This window comes from Canis lupus, chromosome 9 (genome assembly GCF_048164855.1).
Source record: "Canis lupus baileyi chromosome 9, mCanLup2.hap1, whole genome shotgun sequence".
Lineage (NCBI taxonomy): Eukaryota > Metazoa > Chordata > Mammalia > Carnivora > Canidae > Canis > Canis lupus.
Genome location: NC_132846.1, coordinates 48,380,377 through 48,403,768, shown reverse-complemented (window position 1 = coordinate 48,403,768; position 23,392 = coordinate 48,380,377). Strand labels below are relative to the sequence as shown.

General features: G+C 43.8%; 2 protein-coding genes and 1 long non-coding RNA gene across 3 annotated transcripts in view; all 3 read right to left on the bottom strand.

Moving 5' to 3' along the window:
- DNAL1 (dynein axonemal light chain 1) overlaps nt 1-3,928 on the bottom strand; it is a 43,724-nt gene extending 39,796 nt beyond the window's left edge. The window contains exon 1 of the mRNA XM_072839271.1: nt 3,811-3,928. Coding sequence (XP_072695372.1) covers nt 3,811-3,813 — 3 coding nt within the window. The 5' untranslated portion in view covers nt 3,814-3,928. The remainder of the gene's footprint in view (nt 1-3,810) is intronic.
- Nucleotides 3,929-5,359: 1,431 nt separating this feature from the next.
- LOC140640223 (uncharacterized) lies at nt 5,360-11,936 on the bottom strand. Its single transcript, XR_012036894.1, has 3 exons — nt 11,736-11,936; nt 8,043-8,240; nt 5,360-5,698 (listed from the first exon to the last, which is right to left on the bottom strand). It is a non-coding gene; the product is annotated as an uncharacterized lncRNA (long non-coding RNA).
- Nucleotides 11,937-16,666: 4,730 nt separating this feature from the next.
- On the bottom strand, nt 16,667-22,803 carry ACOT6 (acyl-CoA thioesterase 6). The gene is made up of 3 exons (XM_072839270.1): nt 22,332-22,803; nt 19,416-19,618; nt 16,667-17,318 (listed from the first exon to the last, which is right to left on the bottom strand). The coding sequence occupies exons 1-3, from the start codon at nt 22,786-22,788 to the stop codon at nt 16,713-16,715; spliced, it is 1,266 nt and encodes a 421-aa protein (XP_072695371.1). The 5' UTR covers nt 22,789-22,803; the 3' UTR covers nt 16,667-16,712.
- Between the last annotated feature and the right edge of the window lie 589 nt (nt 22,804-23,392).

Below are 23,392 nucleotides of genomic sequence, written 5' to 3'. Positions count from 1 at the left end.
TAGGAAACAAACAGGGGTAGTGGAAGGGGAGGTGGGCGGGGGGATGGGGTGACTAGGTGACGGGCACTGAGGGGGGGCACTTGACGGGATGAGCACTGGGTGTTATGCTATATGTTGGCAAATCGAACTCCAATAAAAAAGTATACAAAAGGGCAGCCCCGGTGGCGCAGCGGTTTAGAGCCGCCTGCAGCCTGGGGTGTGATCCTGGCGACCCTGGATGGAGTCCCATGTCAGGCTCCCTGCATGGAGCCTGCTTCTCCCTCTGCCTGTGTCTCTACCTCTCTCTTTCCCTCTATGGATAAATAAATAAAATTTAAAAAAAAATAAAAATAATAAAAAAAATAAAAAGTATACAAAAAAATAAAAATAAAAATAAAAATAAATAAATAAAAGAATCATGGTACTGGCGGAAAAAAAAAAAAGAATGGGTGATCCCAGCAACATAAGGATTGTTTAACAACAAAAAACCCTATAAATATGGATTAATGGATTAAAGGGGGAAATCACATTTATTTCAGTTAAGTGAAGAAAAAGTACTTTATGAAGTTCTACATCTGATATTTTTTCTTTTTTAAAAAATATTTTATTTATTTACTCATGAGAGACACAGAGAGAGAAGCAGAGACATAGGCAGAGGGAGAAACAGACTCCCTCTGGGGACCCAAGGTGAGACTCAGGACTCCATCTCAGGGTCCTGAGATCATGACCTGAGCCGAAGGCAGGCGCTCAACCACTGAGCCACACAAGTGCCCCTATATCTGATATTAAAAGCTTTCAAACAAAAGTTACAGGGAAATTCCCTACTTGATAAAAGCCACATACCAAAAAGCTATAGTAAACTCCATACTTAATGAAGAAATTTATCCATTTCAGCAAATATTCATTAAGTGTCAACTATGTACCAAACATTCTTTTACATGCTTGGGATATATCAATGAACAAAAAGTCCCAGCCTTCATGGAACTTACATCTAATGGCAGGAGTTAGATGGTAAATAATATATGTAATAAATAAATAAATAAATAAATAAAGCAGTATATTAGAAGGTGACAATTACTAAGGAAAAAGAAAATGCAAAAACAAAAATGCTGGATTTGGTAAGGGGTATCAGGATGTGTGTCTATGTGTGTAGACTATGTTTATTTTAAATAAAGTAGTCAAGGAGGGCCAAATTGGGAGATAACACTAAAAGTACTCTAAGATCCCAAATACATCAAAGATCCCTACTATCATTGCTACTGTTTAACATGGTACAAGAGATCAACAAATGAAGAACACTGTTGAGAGAGTTAACAGAAAAGTTGGGAGAAGATATTTTCAAAGTAAAACCAACAAAAGACTAATATTAGAATATAGAAAGAACTCATAAAATTCAGAAAACAAAAAAATGGGAAAGGTTGGCAAAAAATATAACAGAGAATGCACAGAAACTGAAGTCCAAATGACTTCATGAGGTATTGGAACTCCCTGAAAATCAGAGAAATGCAGGGTAAAACAATAGGATACTAAAAAACATCTCAAATTGGCAAAAATTAGAAATTTGGTGAGAATGTAGAATTTTTATGCATTACTGAAGGAAGTAAAAGCTAGCAGAGCCAGGGGTGTCTGGCTGGCTCAGTCAGTAGAGCATGCAACTCTTGATCTCAGGTGGGCAGTTCAAAACCAATGTTAGGAGTATAGCTTACTTAAAATTAAAACAAAACAAAACGAACTAGCAAAGCCATTCTGGAAAGCAGTATGACAAAGCCTAAGGAAATTAAGTATGCATAGGCCCTGTGACTCTGAAATCCCACTTCTGGGTAGACTTCCCAGAGAAATCCCTGTACGGGTCCATGAAAAGACACATATAAAAATACTTTCAAACTGGAAGCAATCTAGCTGTCTACGAGTTGGTTTGTGAGGTTACTAGTTTTCCTACAGATAGCAGGAGTCAAAAACGGAAATGCCTGAAGGACCAATGGACATCTTTAATGGGTAAAGCTGGTAGAGGATAACCTCTACTCTGGCTTTAGAAAACAGCTGGCAGGTGGAACTTGGGACAATATTTATCCTAATATCACATTTCTTCAAACCTTAAAATTCCATTATTGAAAATAATATTTTATGTACTATTAAGAAAAAAGATGCTACCAATCATATTACACCAACATATATTAGTAATACAAAAAATGGGGGGGGGGGATGTGTCCAGTGGTGAAATATGGTATTTCTGATTTTTCAGAGATGCCATAAATGTGACTTCTGATATGAATACGATCATTTAAAGACATTGAAAGCTAATATATTTTTTTAAAGATTTATTTATTTGAGAGGGAGAGAGAGAACACAAGACTGCAAAGGCAGGGGGAGGGAGAAGCTGACTTCCCACTGAGCAGGGAGCCCAACCCGGGGCTTGATCCAGAGATACTGGGATCATGACCTGAGCCTAATGCAGATGCCCAACTGACTGAACCACCCAAGTGACCTGGGAACTAATATTTTGTTCATTAAAAAATTATGTGGGCCTGATTTCTGGAGGACTCTGGAACTACTAGTTTCCAGCCTTAGTTAGCTTCGTCTAGCCACTGGTTCTGATTCTCCATTTGAAGATTTTCAATAATTCTCATGGTTCATACTTTCAGAATCATTTAGGGCTGATTATTTCTTCACCTGAATATAAATCTAGGTTCCAGTAGAACTTTCTACTTTCTTTGGCAGTGGTTTTCAGCTAAATGCCTGTGGAATAAGGTAAGGAAAGCCTGGAGGGAAACTACTTTTAAAAGAGTGGTATTTAATCTTGCGGTTGAGGGCAGGCATGACTTCGTCATCATTTAAATTTCCTGGGCTCAATCTCTGCCCACTTAAACGGCACTGGAATCACAAAAATGAAGACAACTAATTATAGTTATTCTTCATAAACATCTCCATCCGGCAGGACAATCACATACATTGCTAAACAGCTTTGACTGGGTCTCTAATCAACCAACAACATCCCTTGGAACTACCAAGTCTGTAAGCAAAACAGTGTCCGTGTTAAGTAGGAATTGAAGAGCAGCAGTAGGTAAAAATCACTACTTCATAAAGGGCTTCGATTGGATAGATCACTGATAGGTCTCAAATCCAAGGTAGCTGTATTCCTCAAAGTGTGGTGGGATGCCCTCCAAAGGTAGGATGGCTTGAGGTGCACTGTTGAAATGCACATTCCTGAACCCCATCAAATTAAAAACTCATAACTTGCACTCCACCAAGCGCAGTCTTAGGCCAACTATACTCAGGCATACTTAAATTTGAGAAACGCTATCCTCGTATATTCTCTCTGAGTGGGCTGTTACAATGCTACCTCCTAACTGCACTCAGAGGACAGCTTGGGCACATCCGTTTAGGAATACAGCTGCACTCTGTATTCCCAAGCTGTGCGTTTAGGAATGCGTTACACACATTCCACTCGTGTAACCAGCTCCCCGCGCCCCATCTCGCCGGGGGTGGGGGGGGATCACTTCTGTGTACAGAAATATCCTTATTCACGCTCTGCCTTCCATCACCTTCCCCAGTCTGATCCGCTCTTTTTCGAGAAATTCCTGCTCTCTGCCCTCCCTTTCTCTGGCAGGGTCCCTCCACATTCACCCAGCCTCCAATCCGCCCCAGGCCGCCCTCACCCCGCATCACCCCGCGCCAGGGCTTCTCTTTCGCCTCAGGCCTCTGACTGCGGAGCCAGTGTCCGTTACCGGCTTCCTTCCGCCGATCAAGGGGCCCTCCGATCCTCAACACGCCACCGTCACCCTTTTCTACCTCCAATCTCCTCTTTGGCTCCGAGGCCTAGAGGGTACTCACCATTCCGGCCGTTGCTACTGTCACTGCACTGGTTGCTAGGGCCCGCGGGGGTCAGTGCGCGTGCGCACTCCTCGGAGCCCTCCGTGGATCCCACCCCCGGTAGCGGTCCTTTCTCTCCGCCCTCAGGGTGGCGCGTGCGGGGCATTGTGGGACCGCGCTGCAGCCACCCGGGTCCTCCCGCCCGCGTGCCGCTCGCCTGCCCGCAGCTGCGGTGGCGTGGCTGCTGCTGTGGCTCGCGGGACGCGAGAGCTTAACCGCGCCGAGTGGTCGGGAGATGCTTTCTATCGAAAGCAGTTTCAGCTGATCTGGAATGACGTACCTGCCTAAAGTTTAAAACTTTAAAACCGAGTGGAATTGCTACCTTTTGCAAGATTGAAATCACGGCAGGTCCAGAAACTGATGCCCAATTCCATTTCAGTGGCATCAAAGAACATTTCAACCCTTCTAGTCTCACAGGTAGAATGAATTGTGTATTGGCCACATATGGAGGCATTGCTTTGATGATTTTTTTTTTTTTTAAGATTTTATTCATTTATTCATGAGAGACACAGAGAGAGAGGCAGAGACGCAGGCAGAGGGAGAAGCAGGCTCCATGCAGGGAGACTGACACGGGACTCGATCCGCGTCTCCGGGATCAGGCCCTGGACTAAAGGTGGCGCTAAACCGCTGAGCCACTCGGGCTCTCCCTATGCAGCTATTTTGTTTGGCAACTTACATTTTAAATTAGTACATCATGACCGCATGTGAATAGATGCATTTCAGCAACATCTTTTTTCCAGCAACATTTTTAAGGGAAGTATATTATTTCATTATTTGGATATTTGATAATACCAATTCTTTTTTTGATATTTCAGTTGTTTCTCTTTTTGCTATTAAAATTTTGAACAGAAATCTCCGTGTCTGATTATTCCTTCAGGATGAAGTCCTAGAAGTGGGAATGTCACCTGGGTGACAGAGGTGCATACGTTTTTATAGCTTTCAATACTATTGCCAACAGCTCTCCAGAAGGCTGTGTCAATTATAAACAACAGTGTACATATAAGTGACTTCATTTCTCCATATACCTAGCAACTCAGTATTTTACAATATTTGTCTAATTTCATAGGAGGAGGGGAGGGAGAAAAACACCTCAGATATATAAAATCAGCATTTTATTATATTTTTTAAAGATTTTATTTATTTGCGAGAGTGAGCAAGAGAGCGGTAAAGGGAGCAGCAGACTCCCCTAGGAGCAGGGAGTCCCTGGCAGGGCTCAATCCTGGGACTCAGGGAATGGTGACCTGAGCCAAAGGCAGATGTTTAACTGGCTGAGCCACTCAGGCGCCCCTAAAACCAGCATTTTATGCTTTCATTCACCTCTTGGCTCCCGGGGGGGGGGGGGGGGGCTGGGAAAGGTAACCGAGGAAATTCAGCTGAATTTAGCCTCAGTCGGACTACAGGTAAATTACAAAAGGTGGTAGTGAGAAGGATGCGAGGGGCAATCTGCAGGGGAAGGGAATTTTTAAAGTTATTTTATAGCGAGGTTTTAAAGTTTTATTTTTTAAAAAAATTTTTTTCCAGGTTCATAATTTATTGTACAAATTGAGTATCACATGATGAGTTGACATTAGTTTCTCCAAGCATGGGAACTTAACAGATGAGGTCCAAGTTAAAGTCCATTTATATTGCTTTCACAGCTGGTGTTTTTTTAGACCTTAATTTGAAGTATAAAATCACCAAAGCAGGGATGCCTGGGTGGCTCAGCGGTTGAGCGTCTGCCTTCAGCTCAGGGCGTGATCCTGGAGATCCGGAATCGAATCCCACGTCAGGCTCCCGGTGCATGGAGCGTGCTTCTCCCTCTGCCTGTGTCTCTGCCTCTCTTTCTATGTCTTTCATGAATAAATAAAATCTTTAAAAAAATAAAATAAAAAATAAAAATAAAAATCGTACACGAATAACCCAAAAATCAGGAGGTAATACATATGTACGTATATGTGTGTGTGTGTAAAGTATGACATATATACTTTCTTGTTGATGTTAATGATTTGAAACATGTATTATATTCTAAAAATAATGTTAATTTGGGGGAGGGGAACTATTAAGGTGAGAATACTTCATCTTCTGCCAAGAAGAACCCGAAATATAGTTCTGACCACAAGATCTACTGATCAACCAAAATCAAAGGCTGATAATTAATACTTTAATCTCTCCCTTCAATTGCGTGGAAGAACAAAAAACTAAACTGAAGCTAAATTATAAGAAGTCCAGAACTTTTAACATCTTTTAATTCTATACATATTTTTAATGTTTAAAATAGAATCTCAGAACTTCAGTTAAATTATTTTAATAAATTAAGGCTCATCCACAAATTGTAATTAAATTTTTGGTGAGAGTAGTAGAAAGTAGAAGGAAATGAACTCTGTCCTTCCCTCAGATAATTACATTGCCTACTTGTGTAATTATGAACTTGGGGGGAGAACTGACATATGCCTATTTTTAAATATGTTTTTTAAACAAAGTGTGAATAAAGTTTTTTAAAATACAAATACAGAGGGAATCCTGGGTGGTGCAGCGGTTTAGCGCCTGCCTTTGGCCCAGGGTGCGATCCTGGAGACCTGGGATCGAATCCCACGTCGGGCTCCCGGTGCATGGAGCCTGCTTCTCCCTCTGCCTGTGTCTCTGCCTCTCTCTCTCTCTCTCTCTCTCTGTGACTATCATAAATAAAAAAATAAAATACAAATACAGAGATAAATGAACTATAATGAATCAAGGTTTCTCAGTCATTGGTTGGCAGTTTTAAAGCAAGTATTTTAGGATTTCTAACTTTCTTTAAAGATCCTACAACAGGTGGCAACTAGAAAAAAAAAAATCAAAACCTGATTAACAACAGAAAGGATTCTATGACTTCAGTCTACCACAAATTAACCTCTGAGTCATGTTGTCAGAATTCACTCCAGCCTCTGACTGTTATGACAAAGTTATCATAGCCCAATGGCTCCTCAACATAAAACCAGGGACCTATATTCATGTATTCACCCCTGTCCAAAACAGTTTTATAAACTCTGGGACACATAATAGCAAACTAATTATCACACATCAGTTTTTAAAAACCTTCAGAAGTACAGGTAACACGGAGGGTAGGGCGGAAGGATGAGTAAAATGACAGACTGGAAACTGGTTTTCACTTAGCAACTACCTTGAGCTCAAGCTCAAACAAACCAAACATGGAGAAACAGGGATAGTAACCAAAGTTACAAACCCTGATGAACTTGAGACAAGTATTCTTACTTCTTTTAAAAGCTTACAGATGTCCCTGAGAAGTCAAGATTTCAGTTACTACATGTTAAAAATATTCTATCTATCCCTTAATTCTTTCTGCGCATATGCTAAACTTAACTCTCTAGTTTGTTAGACTTTACCCTAGATGCAAGTGCAAAAGCTTCAAGATCTTCGAAGACTCAATCTGAGCAGCAGCATGACCTTTCAGCTGTCCACCTCCCAAAACAGGCACTCCCAACACGGGATCCAGGGATATAGAGAAAAGGGCTATAAGGGGGATCTATTCTGTGGCCAGTGTTAGGGTAGCTTAAAACAGTGAAATTTGTCTTCCCATGCTCTGCGAGGTGCTTCACAGCTATGTCAGCATAAGCCTGTCATCCTCTCCGACTATAAAAAGGAAATGGACACTGGCTTTCTCAAGGGGGATATGGCTTTCCCAGTAAGTTGGATCCAAGGGGTCCTCCCAGGGCTTCTTTAACATCATAAACCCCTAAATCCATGGCAGAGATTTTGTCCAGGTTAAAAGGCAGTCCTGGCAGGATAAATCTACCACATGTAAGGGCAGTAGTTGTGTTAGAGATGCAGCCATTGATGCTCACAACTGCAGCTATATTTGGGAGAAAACTAGCCATAGAAAAGGCCAACTCTGCCCCCCTTAGCCAGAACCTATCATTCCAATGTTCGACCTTTAACCTAGAGATTGAAGGAAAAGAAGGCAAACGAGAGAGAGAAAGAGAGAGAGAGAGAGAGAGAGAGAGAAAGCCTGATTGTTAATGGGGCCACAGCCCTCAATAAAGAAAAAGCATTTATGTATTTATCAGATACCTTATTTATTCATGTATTTATCCATTAATTCATTCAACAGGTATTTGTTACATTTTCCAGACCATTAGGACCACTGTCTTTATTCACTCTCTCGTGGCCCTAAGGAGTTCGTTTTAAATACATTTATTTCTCTCTACAATCCCACTCACCTTTGGGCGACTTTGCACAAATTTAGCTGCCTCCTCAAAGTAATCTAAATTTAAGTCCTTCACGATTGGAGGTGGATCTTCATAGCCAAAAAATGGCAAAGCCAGAGTGGCAAAACCTCCACAAGCCAGGAGACTAGCTCGAGATTCATTTAATCCTCCATCACCAAACATCAATCAAACCAGGAAAAGGACCATCTCCTATAAACCAGGAAAGAGGATTAATCTGGGATTAGATGACAGGACACTTAATGGACTATGATACCTAGCTAATATTTTCTAAAGCAAATTCTTTTTTTTCTTAAAGATTTATTTATTTATTTATTCATGAGAGATACGGGGGGAGAGAGAGAGAGAGAGAGGCAGAGACACAGGCAGAGGGAGAAGCAGGCTCCATGCAGGGAGCCCGACGTGGGACTCGATCCTGGGTCTCCAGAGTCACACCCTGGGCTGAGGGCGGCACTAAATCGCTGAGCCAGGCTTCCCTTCTAAAGCAAATTCTAATTGTATAATTTATATTTTTGGAAAAACATTATTATTTTCTAACTTTAAATTTTTTTAGATTATTTTTTTCTATTTCAAAAGTTCCTAGGGGCACCTGGGTGGCTGCCTTGGGATCAGGTCATGATTCCAGGATTCTGAGATATAGCCCCACATCAGGCTCCCTGCTCAGCGAGGAGTCTGCTTCTCCCTACCCTCTGCCTGTGCATTCCCCCTGCTTGTGCTTTCTCTCTCTGTTAAATAAATTAATTAAATCTTTTTTAAAAAATAAATAAATAAAACATTCACTTATTTGCCTTGAAAAAAAATCTGTTTTGGCTGAAATAGGTTTATCGTTGTGGTTGAAATAGATACCTGTTTTGGCTATGTAAGAATGTTTTTTCTTTTCTCCCTATGAGAAAAACACTCAGAAATAGAATAAAATATGATAATTTATACCAAGGATATGGAAAATGTTTTGGTTTGAAGAGTAAATCCTGATCATCTAAGCAAATAGTTTTGGCAGGGTTTGAGTTATGAAAGTGCAATACCTCATTTAAAAAAATCCAACTTTAAAGGGCCCTTTAAGTTCTCAATGAGCTTAAGATACAAAGTCACCAAAATCCCTAAGTAAACAAAGTTTATACTATTTTAAAGGTCTAATGATGGTGTAATATAAAATGACCAATATGTGTGGCATAGGAGCCAAGGGGAGGCTACCCCTAGATAAACCACTTAAGTGGTTTTCACTTTGAAGGGGTTCAAGGGAGTTCCCCTCAGAATATGCCACTATGGCATGTAGACTATTTTGAGCTGAAGGCAATTGAGACCCTGTGGGCTCAAGAGAAAGTTTAGCCCTCCCTTAATGACATGGAAAAATCTAAATTGGGGGTCTTTTCCAGAATGAGTGTTATTACCAGAGATAAACTTTATCTGAGCGACCCATCTGTACGGCAGGGCAAACATCTAATTTCCAAACAACTGCTCTTACTGTTCTGTGAATTGCATTCCTTCCCTTGAAAGTCCTAGGCCTCTAACCTTTCCTCCTTACCTTGTTTTGCCTGTCTTTGGAATTACCATGTCTGTGTGGATTCCCTATACATAAAGAATTAATTTCATTTTCTCTGGTTGGTCTGTTTCACGTCCATTTGATTTTTAGTCCAGCCAGAAGGACATTGAAGAGGAGAGTAAATTATTGCTCCCTCACAGTGGAAAGGGAGTAAAATGTCAAACTATTTCCTTCTAATGTTGATCTGTTACTTGTCTTTCAACATTCTTATTGTAGAGTATGTTATTCATTCACTATTCCAAGAGAATTTCCCAGCCAATTGCCTCCTAGTATTTTTCAGATACAGTCTTCTGTATTATTCCAATTAAAAGTCCCAGATAAAGGGGCGCCTGGGTGGCTCAGTGGGTTAAGCATCTGCCTTTGGCTCAGGTCATGATTCCAAGGTTCTGTCTGGGATCAATCCCCAAGTCAGGCTCCCAGGAGCAAGCCTTCTCCCTCTGCGTCTCCCCCTGCTGGTGCTCTTACTATCTCACTCTCTCAAAAAAATAAAATCTTAAAAATTAAAAAAAAAAGGGGGGGGAGGGGGGAAGGCCAGATAAATCTGTAAGAACAGAGTTAGAGGCAAGAACATTAGATATAATCCAAACTAAAAGCTCTAAAATTCCAGTGCCAAAGGCTAAATTTTCTTTGTTGTTGTTGTTGTTGTTGTTGTTTTAGGCTAAATTTTCAAAGCTAGAAACAAGGCAAATCTAGCCACCAAAGTGAAAGCTTGGGTGTAAATATTAATGTAGTGATATTTACAAGGTGGTTTTCTTAACATTCAAATATCTTGGCATCTCTTGATCTGCTCTTTGTAAAATTAGATCTCAAGCATCTCTGGATTCAAGATTACTTTCAGAAAGGATAAAGCAAAACCACGAAAAAGACATAACACACAGATCCTCAAATTATTCAGCAATAGATTTTTCCAACCACTAGCTTACCACATTAAAATAACTGAGAATTTCTTTATTTTCTCTGGATTCAGGAATCTGACCCCAGTATGTAAAATTGCTAAGACCTTATACACTCAAAAAAAAAAAAAATCCCCCCTTGGGCAGCCCGGGGTGGCTCAGCGGTTTATAGCTGCCTTCAGCCCAGGGTGTGATCATGGAGACCTAGGATCGAGTCCCACATCCTGCTCCCTGCGTGGAGCCTGCTTCTCCCTCTGCCTATATCTCTGCCTCTCTGTGTCTCTCATGAATAAATAAAGTCTTAAAAAAAAAAAACAAAACCAACCCCAATTATGAAAATGTTTTAAATCTCTTGTTTAAAAGATTCTTAGTTGGGATTCCTGGGTGGCGCAGCGGTTTGGTGCCTGCCTTTGGCCCAGGGCGCGATCCTGGAGACCCTGGATTGAATCCCACGTCAGGCTCCTGGTGCATGGAGCCTGCTTCTCCCTCTGCCTGTGTCTCTGCCTCTCTCTCTCTCTCTGTGACTATCATAAATAAATAAAAATTAAAAAAATAAGATCTTTAAAAATAAATAAATAAATAAATAAATAAATAAATAAATAAATAAATAAAAGATTCTTAGTTCTAAGGATCCTGAGAGTGAACATGGAAAATAAACCAGACAAGTTTAACTTGTCTAACCTAATTCTTTGACTCATTAACTCAGGCCCTGTTTGTGGAGGTCAGAGTTTGGCGCTCAAAGAACTTGACTGCACCCTCATTTTAGCACCATCTAGCTGTGGGATCTGGTTAAAACACTTTAGGCCTTAGTTTTTTTTCATCTATAAAATAAATTGTTCTTTGGTCTATGAAATGAGCAAGTTTCCTCATCATGATGGTTTTCAAGAAATTCGAGTACGTCAGAAAATAACAAAAAGATATCTGTATCCTAACGTGAAACCAGTATAAAAAAGTGAACAATATATGTAATGGACCTTCAGTGATGATCGGGCTCGAACAGATACCAGTGAAAGATTTGTATCCACTAATCTGGTCATCATTACAAGAAATGATAATTGTTAAAGTAAATTAACACAAAGCTCTCCCTACTAGAGAGGTAAATACTTAATGCTAGAAACTGTACAGGCCATTTATGCTTATTATAGCAAAGATGCTCACAAGCAATAGCTCTGCAGCCCGAGGAGTTTAAAGGGGATGGGGGTGCAGCTGGCAGAAAAGAGGTACAGTCGCCATTTAGGAGAGCGACTGTCCTACCTGGTGTGTAGGGCGACAAAACAAAGGAATCGAAGGGCCCGCTTTATTTTCCGAACACTAATTAGCTAGCCCAGCAAGCAGGCTTTCGTAGGTCGATTTCCTAAAGCCAGGCCCAGCGCTCTGCGCTCAAGACCTCCCGCACCTGGGGGCAGCGGGAAGACGCCCGCAGGCGGCCCGCAGGCAGCCGAGCTCGGAGGACCAGCGCCGCACCTGGCGGAGGCCAGCGCCGGGCCCAGCGGCACCGCCGGCTGCCGCGGCGCGCGGTGGAGGTCACCTCCACTTGGGGGTGGGGGGGCTCATCACGCCCCTCGGCATCTGGTTGAAGCAGGGATCCTCCGAGCCGGCCGGCGTGAGGCTCCACGAAGCCCCATGGGCTCCACGCCCGTGAAGGGGCCACCCCGAGCCCGGCCCCCGGCCAGGTCCAACTCCCGCGGCCGCCCGCTTGGTAGCGCGGCCCCGAGTGGAAGGGGCGGCCGCGGTAGAGACGGCCGGCGCCCGCAGGGTCCCCCGCTCCCCCGGGCCTAAGCCGTGCACGTGAATGTCCAGGAGCTCGGCGGCCAGCGCCGCCTTAGGCGGGACCGTCAGGGTCGCCGCCTTCTGGGAGAGAAGGGCCGATGTGATCCCCCTCCCAGACAGGAGGGGGCCCCCGGGATCCTCGCGGCTTGGACTCCCGCAGGCCGGAGGGCCCGGCGTCACGGATGGGGCGGGGCCAGCCGGGCGGGCCCCGGAGAGGCGGGGCCCAGTGGCATCAGCTGGCCCGGAGGGCCGGCCCCCCCTCCCCCCACCCCCGGCTGGTCCCTGGGCGCCACTCTGCAACCGGCTGCCGGATGGGGCGACTTAGGAGGGCCCGGGGTCGGTCACGCTTGGGGGGTCCCTGTAGTGGGACCGCCTGAAAGAGGCAGGAGCTCATCCCCCGCCTACCGCTCCCGGGCCAAGAGGGAGAAGTTACTGATCAGGAGATGCTGGCCGGTCTCTTCTTTCTTTCTCTTTTTCTTTCTTTCTTTTTCTTCTTTCTTTCTTTTCTTTCTTTTCTTTCTTCTCTTTCTTTTCTCTTTCTTTCTTTCTTTCTTTCTTTCTTTCTTTCTTTCTTTCTTTCTTTCTTTCTTTCTTTCTTTCTTTCTTTCTCTTTATTTCTTTAAAATATTTATTTATTCATGAGAGAGAGAGAGGCAGAGATACGGGCAGAGGGAGAAGCAGGCTCCATGCAGGGAGCCCGACGTGGGACTCGATCCGGGGTCTCCAGGATCACACTCTGGGCCGAAGGCAGGCGCTAAGCCTCTGGGGCTGCCCCGGTCTCTTCCTTAAAGGCCCACTTTGTTGGGCAGCCCGGGTGGCTCAGTGGTTTAGCGCCGCCGTCGGCCCAGGGCCTGATCCTGGGGACTTGGGATCGAGTCCCACGTACAGCTCCCTGCATGGAGCCAGCTTCTCCCTCTGCCTGTGTCTCTGCCTCTCTCTATGTCTATCATGAATAAATAAGTAAACTGCTTCTTGCTATAGAAAAAATTTTAAAAAATAAAGTCCTGCTTTGGCCACCAGGGGTCACGAGTCCCTAACCTAGCTGAAGGAGGCTTACCTAGACCATAGGCTCCCAGCAAAATTCCTTTCCCTCTTGAAATTATTTTTGCCTGGGATTAAGAAAAGACTGCCAATGTTAAAGTTTAAACGTTCTCGATGAGGCAGCTCTACGCATGTGTACACTACGGAAATAGTCTCTATTGTCTTGTGGCCTGAAATAACTATTAAAAAGGTGTCTTTATATGCAGGAAAAAAAATACATCATGACTTTTCCTCTTTCCAAGCAAAAGGCATGGGATTCACAAAACCACATTTTTCCATTCAAACAAGTATTTGTATGTATATGCATATAAAATGGTTCTAGAAGGGTATATACATCAAGTTGATAACTGTAATTGGCCCTAGAAGCCTGGAAGAGGGTAATAAACTAAGAAGGTTAAATTTAATCTGTGACTACCAGGTCCAACTTCAGAATGCAAGTCCAAGCCCAAAGTTCTGGAACCCAGCACCTCTGAGAATCTCAGAGTTGGAAGAACACTTATTCTCTCTCTCTTAGGATCTCTCAGGTTGACCCCACTTAGATTTTGTAGAATCCATTAGTTTTCTCTAATGAAATTTAAATGTTATGTTTTAAAAATAAACACACAAATAGATATATAAATTTCTTAAATGCTTCACCTGGATTATCCAATTTAATCACGACAGCCCAGAGAGGTAGTTCTTGTTATTATCACTATTATCCTCGTTTTATAGATGATGAAATGGAGGCTTTGGAAGCTTAATAACTTACCCAAAGTCACACAGTCAATAAGTAGGAGAGCCTGGAATTTATACCTACTGTGAAGGTATCCTTGAGGTTACTACCATTTACATCACTTAATGTTTCTTAGCATGACAGCCTTTGGAAGAAATTGATTGCTAAGCTTTGCTTTTATTTTAGGAATACTCTAAGCTTTGTGTAACTGACTAGGTTTCTTTCTTTGCATAAGCCATTGGAAAGCGTATGACTGAATAAGTGGCCAGTCAAGGCAAACATATAGGACTACATAATAAGCACTACTGTATTAGCCTAGTTTCTGGCTTCATTTCACAGATACCTTTTCTCTTCCTTCCTTCAAACTCACAATTACCATATTTTAGGTAGCTATTCAACAACCTGAAATTCCTTTTGAAATCTTAGAAACAGGTAGCCAGATATATAGTCAACTCAGAGGAGAAAGTGACCAAACATCTTTAGGCAGTGTAGGATATTTTAGGCTACTTTATCAGTAAGGAAGAAATTGAAGTGGAGAGCTGTCCCTATACCTGGAAATTTAGTACCTGGAGATAGTTGTCATCCTCATGCTTAGCTTCTGGGGCTAGCTTTTGGCCCTCACTTCTCTCATACCCCAAGCCATGTTCCTTATAACTTTTTCCTGTGATTCCTCCATCGCAAAGGCATCTGTAGTATACCAGGACCACCTGGGAGTGAATTAAAACAGCCACTCCAAGAATTCACATCATAGTAAATTATTATACTACATAAGGAATAACTACACTCAATACATATTGTTAGCAATTTGTCAAAATTAAGTTACCTCTAAGGAACCTTCTTTTCATTAGTCAAAAACTAATGGGCAGTTGTTTGGATAAACTGGAATTGGTGAAAGGTTTTGCATGTGCCCAGCAAACCATGTGATGTGGTCTCAGAAAAATTTTCTTGCACTTGGGAAAGACCTTCAGTTCTAGTCTCTTATGTATCTAGGTAGTAGTGCTCAGTACATTGCAATGAATTGAGGCAGATGGATCCCAGTACTTCCTAGTAGGAAGGTGATAGGAACAGATGCTGCTGGGAGGAAGTCTAATTTGGTAAGTATAACATGACATCCAAAGATTAAGGCAGTGGCCCACACGGTAGAGTCTTAAAAATGTGTTAGTTGGGGTGTCTGGGTGGTGCAGTTGGTTAAGCATCCAACTCTTGGTTTTGGCTCAGGTCCTGATCTCAGAGTTGTGGGATCAAGCCCTGCATCAGGCTCCATATTAGGTGTGGAGTCTGCTTGGGATTCTCTCTGCCTCTCCCTATGCCCCTCCCACTCCTGCTCTCTCAAATTAACAAATAAATCCTTTTTTAAAAATTGGGATGCCTGGGTGGCTCAACGGTTGAGCATTTGCCTTTGGTTCAGGGCGTGATCCTTGAGTCCCGAGATTGAGTCCCACATCGGGCTCCCTGCATGGAGCCTGCTTCTCCTTCTGCCTATGTCTTTGCCTCTCTCTTTCCCTGTGTCTCTCATGAATAAATGGATAAAAATCTTAAATAATAAATAAATAAATAAATAAATAAATAAATAAATAAATAGTTATAGGGGAGCCTACGTGGCTCAGTTGGTTGTCTGCCTTCAGCTCAGGTCATGATCTCAGGGTCCTGGGATTGAGTCCCACATTGGGCTCCCTGCTCACTGGAGAGTCTACTTATCACTCTTTATCTGACCCTCCCCACCTCATCTTGCTCTCTCTCTCTCTCTCAAATAAATAAAATCTTTTAAAAACTGGGTTATATCAGTATATCAATACACTGTTTTGCTTACAACAAGTACTGTTGTAAAGAACTCAGCTTTACTTTGTAAAAGTACTGTTTGAATCTTTGTAAAGGGTACATTATCAGTAAGGAAGAAATTGAGGCCTGATTCATAAAATAAAAACAAAGCTCTGCATTCATAAAATAAAAGCAAAGGGATGCCTGGGTGGTCAGACAGTTAAGTGTCTGCCTTTAGCTCAGGTCATGATCCTAGAGTTCTGGGATCGCATCCCACATTGGGTTCCTTGCTCAACGGGGAGCCCACTTCTCCCTCTGCCTGCTGCTCCCCCTGCTTGTGTGTGCATGCTTTCTCTCTCTGACAAATAAATAAAATCTTTAAAAAAATAAATAAAAACATGGCTTAGCATATGAGGAAATTCAATGCCCCCAATCTTCAAAGTGGGGTTCAGAAACAAGTCTTGAATACACATTCAGAAATGTATACTGGCAAGAAAGAAGCATAGTTCATTCCATAAAGGATTCAAGTGGGTATGTTCCCAATGCTCAGACATGGTCAGTTAGAGTCCAAACAGGATTTGGAACTCTTACGAATACAGAAACTCAGTCTTCAAAACCAGAACACAGGTCAAAGGTAGGCCAGCAAGAGAGAATTGGGTAGGCACTTCTTACATTTCACCTACTTACGGCTAAGATGGAATGGATCCTGTGGATGAGGTCAGGATTAAGCCTATACAGTGAGAGAAAAAAAAAAAGCCTATACAGTGAGTAAAGTTCAGGGGAGAAAGGAGTGGCAGTGAAGAAATCAGGGTTGCAAAGACTCCAATGGGACCTGATAAGAAGCTGAGATAGTTATTTTGTTGCCAAAAGTTTCCTACGTGCTCTGGAAAACCCAACACATATGTATGAATTCGGTTTTTATTAATACTATCTGGTCTATGATTACAATTTTATAGTTTGCTGGACTGGACAGGTTTTTGACCATTGAGATGTTTATGGAAGAAAGTTTGAATTCGCTGCCAAGCATCGACCTGTGCCCTTGACTGAAACTCTGGCTCACCTCCATGGCATATGGGTTGGCCTAACACTGCATGTACAGAAGCTCTACATACAGGAAAATAAGGTGGTTCAATACAATGACCAGTTCCTTTGTAGCAGATTATCTCGGGTCTGTCTTTCCCATTGGCTTGTAACCGTTCAGAGGCTATCTGAGCATAGAAGCTACTCTTCCAGTTATTATCATCCATGCCAACAATAAACAGGAAGGGCCCCTGGGCCCTTTCAAATGGAATAATACTTTTCTGGTTGGATCCCTCCAGTGGATTTTCCCAAATATCCATAAAATTCAAAAGTCCAGATTCATTAATTGTATATCTCTTTGGGTCACTGCCAAGACTGGGGATAATCATATCTTTGTAAGGCAGAGGAGCTACTGTGTTAGCCACACAGGAATTGATAAGTACAGTGGCTGTGATCCCCTTCAAGAAAGAGGCCATTGAGAGACACAGGTCACCTCCTTTGGAGAAGCCAAGAAGCCCAACATTAGGGCCTTTCACCTGTAGAAGAGAAACAGAACAAGCCCAGAATTTGTAAATGGAGGACATAAACAGTGATTTTATATTCTCTAGGTAGCTTTTTTAAATGTCATTGGCTTGCTTTCTTCATGCAACAATCCACAATGCTCAAGTGGGTCTTCTAAGAAGCAAATCAATTGATTTCCTAGGACACGGGCCTTCCACTAATATTTTTGGTGATTGGGTCCAGAGTACACACAGAGACCTATACCCACATACCCTAAATATTTAAGTTATAAATCAAGTGAACAAACTCTTTAAATATATTCTTTTCTCCCACTTTGATAAATATACCTCCATAACAGAAGATTTGAAAGCATGGAAGGTCTTGAAGCTCTGTACTGGAATGTAGACTAGGGGAGAGCCAGCCCATCCTTGGTCCCTACCCACCTTCCTGTTTTTCCCAACCCTGGCTCCATCATCAACCTTGAGGGGCCTCTCACACATGTATGTGGACGCCCAAGCCTATGTGTTTTTTTTTTAATAGTTATTTATTTATTTATTTATTTATTTATTTATTTATTTATTTATTTATTTATTTATGATAGACATAGAGAGAGAGAGGCAGAGACACAGAGGAGGGAGAAGCAGGCTCCATGCCGGGAGCCCGACGTGGGACTCGATACTGGGTCTCCAGGACCACACCCTGGGCCAAAGGCAGGCGCTAAACCGCTGAGCCACCCAGGGATCCCGCAAGCCTATGTGTTTAAGGCCTAGGTGTATTCACACTGATAGACCAGAGAAGAGACACAGGACTAGAAGGAGGATCGATGCCATTTGGCAAAGAATTCTGGGGTTCCAGATCACAAGGGCATGGTGGGCGCGTGTGGGTGTGCGTAAGCACACAGGTTCCAGGTGGATACATTCCCTGGGTACCTTGGACTCCTCACCCTGTCGGCAGGGATACAGCCCAAAGGAAGTCCAGAGTGTGGCCACCTAAAACAAAAGTCCAAGACAGGGATCTCTGGGTGGCGCAGCGGTTTAGCGCCTGCCTTTGGCCCAGGGCACGATCCTGGAGACCCGGGATCGAATCCCACATTGGGCTCTGGTACATGGAGCCTGCTTCTCCCTCTGCCTATGTCTCTGTCTCTCTCTCTCTGTGACTATCATAAATAAATAAAAATTAAAAAAAAAAAAAAGTCCAAGACAGAAGAATTGGTCTCTTGTTTTTCCCTGGGGCGTTAGCTCCTCTAATTAACCAATAATCACAATTCAAGACCATCTAGGCTTTAGCAGCTCTGCTAAGAGACCAGTCTCTGAATTCTGAGTTAGACTAACCCACAGACCTTGTGGAACATTTTATCATTTAACATTAGAATATTTGAGTTTCTTTGAGTCTAGGGAGTTGCAGAGTATATATTCTATCTATAATCATACCAAACTATTTTATTTTTTCCAGTCTCAGATAAGAACTTTCTCTATAAAAACACAGTATCATTATTACATTTAACAAAATTAATGATTCCTTAATATCATCAAATACAGTCCCTATTTAAATGTCCTAAAAATGTCTCCTGCTAGTCAAATTTCTCCATCTGTATATTTACATTAGCCTTATGAATAAGAAAAATGGAATCTCAGAGAAAGAGTTGCCTTTTTCAAGATTATTGGGCCATGTGGTGGTAGATGAAGAACCAGAATTTAAGGTTAGTAACATTTTAGGGGAGCTCTTTGAATTGTGGCTAATAATTAAAGGGAAATAAACAGTGGAGTCTTTAGAGATTGGAGAGAGAGGGATAGAAATGAAAATAATAATCCTAGTAACTGGGATCCCTGGGTGGCGCAGCGGTTTGGCGCCTGCCTTTGGCCCAAGGCGCGATCCTGGAGACCTGGGATCGAATCCCAGGTCGGGCTCCCGGTGCATGGAGCCTGCTTATGTCTCTGCCTCTCTCTCTCTCTCTCTCTGTGACTATCATAAATAAATAAAAATTTAAAAAATAATAATAATCCTAGTAACTTTTGAAGGAACTTTTGTGTCTCATGATATATTTCTAGCCCCTGGTGTTCTGGTATGGCTTCTGGATCCAGTCCTGGGTCTGCTCTATCCCTTCTCCTCTTCAGGCAAGCATGAGGACCCACCTTTGGATGCTGCAGCATGAAGTTCACAGCTTCTTCAAAGTACTCGAGTTGTAGATCATCCAAATACTCAGGGAGGTCTTCAAATCTAAAATAAGCCAAAGCAAGCGCAGCAAACCCATGTCCAGCCAGGAGGCTGGCCCTGTATTCACAAAGGCCACCACCACTTCCATACAGATCAATGATCCCAGGGAAGGGTCCTGCACCTGGAAAGCACCACAAATCTTAAAAAGCTTTAGACTCTCAAAAGACATTCTTGAGTTTCAGATTTTGGTAGTCAGCAAAGAAAAGTTTCTACAGCAAGTAAGGTTGGGGGTGGAGGAGTGGGTGGAAAAAGAATCCTTTTTAAAATGTGCAATTTTTTTTCTTTTAGTAATCTTCAGGGAGAAGGACGGGAACAAAAAGCTTTATTTTCTCCAGAATTTTTCACATATTTTCACAAATGTGTGAGAAAATGTGAAAAATATGCTAGAGATAGCATTTGATATAATGTACATTTCCCACATAATTTTCCTCCAAAAAAAAACTATTTTAGAATACTTTGAGAGCGCTACATATATAAGGGTTTATTAGATATACTGCCTATGTCTTTGCACACTCTGCCCCAGCCTTAAATAACACCATTCCTAAATGTGCGCTGTTCTCTTTGGCTCCTAAAAATGGTATACACTATTCCCCTCCATCCCCAATTTTTTCTTAAGATTTTATGTCTTTATTTGAAAGAGAAAGACCAAGCAAGAGTGGGGGGGGGGGGCAGAGGAGAGGGAGAAGCAGACTCCCCACTGAGCAGGGAGCAAGATGCAGGGGGTCCATCCCAGGACCCTGGGATCATGACCTGGGTTGAAGGCATACGCTTAACAGACTGAGCCACCCAGGTGCCCCTCAAACCTAAATTTAGATCTCCCTTCCCAGAAGGCTTTCCAGATCCCTCCCAAAGTGAGTTGAGTCAGTCTTTTATATGTTCTCACCAGCACCCTGGGCCTGTACTTCCCCTCTCCTAGCACTGACCACATTTATAACTGCAAGTATAGTTACCTGGGTCCTTTATTAGGCTGTTAGTGCAGTGAGGACCATGTCTGTCTGTGCTATATATTGCATCCCAGTATGTAGCATGGTCCTGGACTTAATTCATATTTGTTAAGTGATTGAACTTGTTTACCTTATTTACAAAAGCCTTTGGGCCAGAACCGACTTTTTTTTTTTTTTTTTCAGAACCGACTTTTTAAATGGGCCACATAGTAGACACTGAAATAGTTAACAGAACATTGACTGGACTCAAATATCAGTAGCCATGATAGGTAGTGAAAGGGTTTTTAGGCGGGAGATTCTTTTTAAAGGCCTTTTTTAAGCTTTTATTTATTTATTTTAGAGAGAGAGTGAGAGAGAATATGTGAGAAATAGGGGAAGGGGCAGAGGGAGAGAATCTCAAGCAGGCACTCTGCTGAGGGCAGAGCCCATCCCATGACCCTGAGATCATGACCTGAGCCAAAATTGAGAGTTGGTCACTTAACCAACTGAGCCACCCAGGTATCCCTGGGGGCTGATTCTTCTTAAATCAGTAGGACTACTGAGCTCCTAGTCTATCCCTGGGCAAGCCTTTAGGAATACAGACCCATTGAGATGCGTAAAGTCCAATTCTAGCTGCAGGAGTTCACAGCTGAATATGCAGCCATTAATTAAGAGTGTGAATTGCCTAAGAGCTGTAAGAATAAAGCAGGGCCTCTCGCTTTGGAGAATGACATTTGTTCCAGATTCTGTGGCATGTGGCAACAACTGCAGCATTTCTCTATGGGAGGGGTTTCAGTCTGGAATTTGGTTTTAAGAGTTGGGTCAGGCGTTTTGTGTCCAAGCTTCTTTTACCTAGTAAGCACCTTGTTCTTTTAAGACTAGGGTTCCTCAGCCCTATAGGCATTTTAAGTAAGGTATTTCTTTGTTGTGCAGGCTACCCTGGGCATTGTGAATGCTTAGCAACATCTCTGGCCTCTACCCACTAGATGGCAATAGCACCCCAGGCCTCCTGGATTGGGACAACCAAAAATGTCTCCAGATATTGCCAAATGTCCTCTGGGGTGGAGGAAAATTAACCCAGATTGGGAATCACCAACAAACTGTTTAAAACGGGAGAAAGGGACCATCAGTTTGTCTTCTCGGATTACAGGGCACTGCCTCTATCTGTGGTTTTAGCTTCCTCGGAAGTTTGATGTGAAAACAGGCAAAGGCCACTCTTGCACAGCACCTTAAGTCATTACCTAATACTGGTGTTTGAGGGATCGGATCCCTGGGTGGCTCGGTTTGGCGCCTGCCTTCGGCTCAGGGCCTGATCCTGGAGTCCCGGGCCTGCTTCTCCCTCTGCCTGTGTCTCTGCCTCTCTCTCCTCTCTCTTTCTCTCTCTGTGTCTCTCTAATGAATAAATAAATAAAATCTTAAAAAAAAAAAAAAGTCATTACCTAAAACTGGTATTTGAAACACAGCCGCCTGGCCTGCACTTGAAATCAATGCACTGGGGATCCCTGGATGGCTCAGCGATTTAGCGCCTGCCCTCAGCCCAGGGCCTGATCCAGGAGACCCGAGACTGAGTCCCGCAATGGGCTCCCTGCATGGGGCCTGCTTCTCCCTCTGCCTGTGTCTCTGCCTCTCTCTCTGTCTCTCATGAATAAATAAATAATATCTTTAAAAAAAAAATCAATGCTCTCTTTGAGTATGTTGAATGCACTTTTTAGCTAAGAAGTGGCAGTTGACTCCTGGAAGTGCCGAGAAACTTCGAAGAAAAACTTCAATCCAGGATAGACTCTGGAGTGCGGGGACGAGTTTAGGAAAGTTCCACAACCATGAGCTCCCCACCCCCCGTCAGGAAGAGGCCACCCAGGTCTCGGGACTCCATCTAATTCTCCAAAACAGCCTGGGAGCCCGGGCGCTCACCTGGGGGCAGGAAGAGCGTGCCGCGCACCCGGCCCGCGCGCACCGGCACCCGCCGCACCCCGGGCCGCAGGAAGTGGCGCTCGTGCAGCGCCCGGCCCAGGAGCCGCCCGGCGTCGGGCTCGTGGCCGTCCAGCACCTCCAGCTCCACGGCGAAGGGCGTCTGCACGTCCCGCTTCACCAGCCGCACCAAGGGCTTCTCGGGCTCCAGGGCCCAGAGCAGCCCCATGGGCTCGAGCCCCACGAAGCTGCCGCCCAGCGCGGGCGCGCGCGCCAGGTCCAGGAGGCCGCGGTCGTCCGCCCGGTAGCGCGCGTGGGCCCGGAAGAGCGCGCCCCTCTCGTCGCGCAGGGACGCGCGCAGCGTGACGGGCTGTCCCGGGGCCAGGCCGCGCACGGAGATGCGCACCGGCTCGTCCCAGGCGCAGCCGCCCGCGGGCTCCAGGCTCACGGTCGGAGCCATCCTGATTTCTGCCGAGCGCTGCGGCGGGAGGGGGGCGTTATCCGCCTCGCCAGTCACGTGTCCCGCGGGCGGCCCTTCACCTCCTAGGGGGCAGTCACAGTGGGCACCTGGCGCTTCTCCCATTGGATGCACGTGAGACGCTCTCAACCGCTGCGTGAGATCCCTAGTGTTTGTGCAAACGCGCTGATGTCTGGTCAGCCGGAAGAACGTTGTCAACTAAAATAAGAGTTCATTATTAATCCTCCCATCCAGCGCAGTGAATGTGGACTAGAGGTACCAAGACTGTTGCGATGGCACTGATACGGTCAGGTCCGAGAACCTGCAGGTGTATAAAGCATCCCAGGTGATTGTAATTCAGGTGATCAGTGGAGAAACAGTCCTAATCCTTCCCCTGCCTCTCGATCCTTTCCCTGGCCTTTTTCTTAGAGCTAAGAGTACCAAGGGGTGGCTTTCAGTGCAGATAGATGTTTATGGAGTGAGATCGACCTGGATTCCGGTCTGATCCTGCTCCTTAATAGCCTGGTGATCCTTAGCAAGATACGTAATTCAGTCTCTGAAGCCAGTCTCCTTCTCTGTAAAAAGCATATTGTGATAATTACCTGGG

Excerpts from the sequence above, each read along its gene's own strand:
- ACOT6 (XM_072839270.1), bottom strand. The coding sequence starts at position 22,788 with ATGGCTCCGACCGTGAGCCTGGAGCCCGCGGGCGGCTGCGCCTGGGAC. Across the intron at positions 19,619-22,331 it reads CACGCTCTTCCTGCCCCCAG|GTGCAGGACCCTTCCCTGGG; the intron begins GTGAGCGCCCGG and ends GGTGCTTTCCAG. Across the intron at positions 17,319-19,415 it reads TCATGCTGCAGCATCCAAAG|GTGAAAGGCCCTAATGTTGG; the intron begins GTGGGTCCTCAT and ends TCTCTTCTACAG.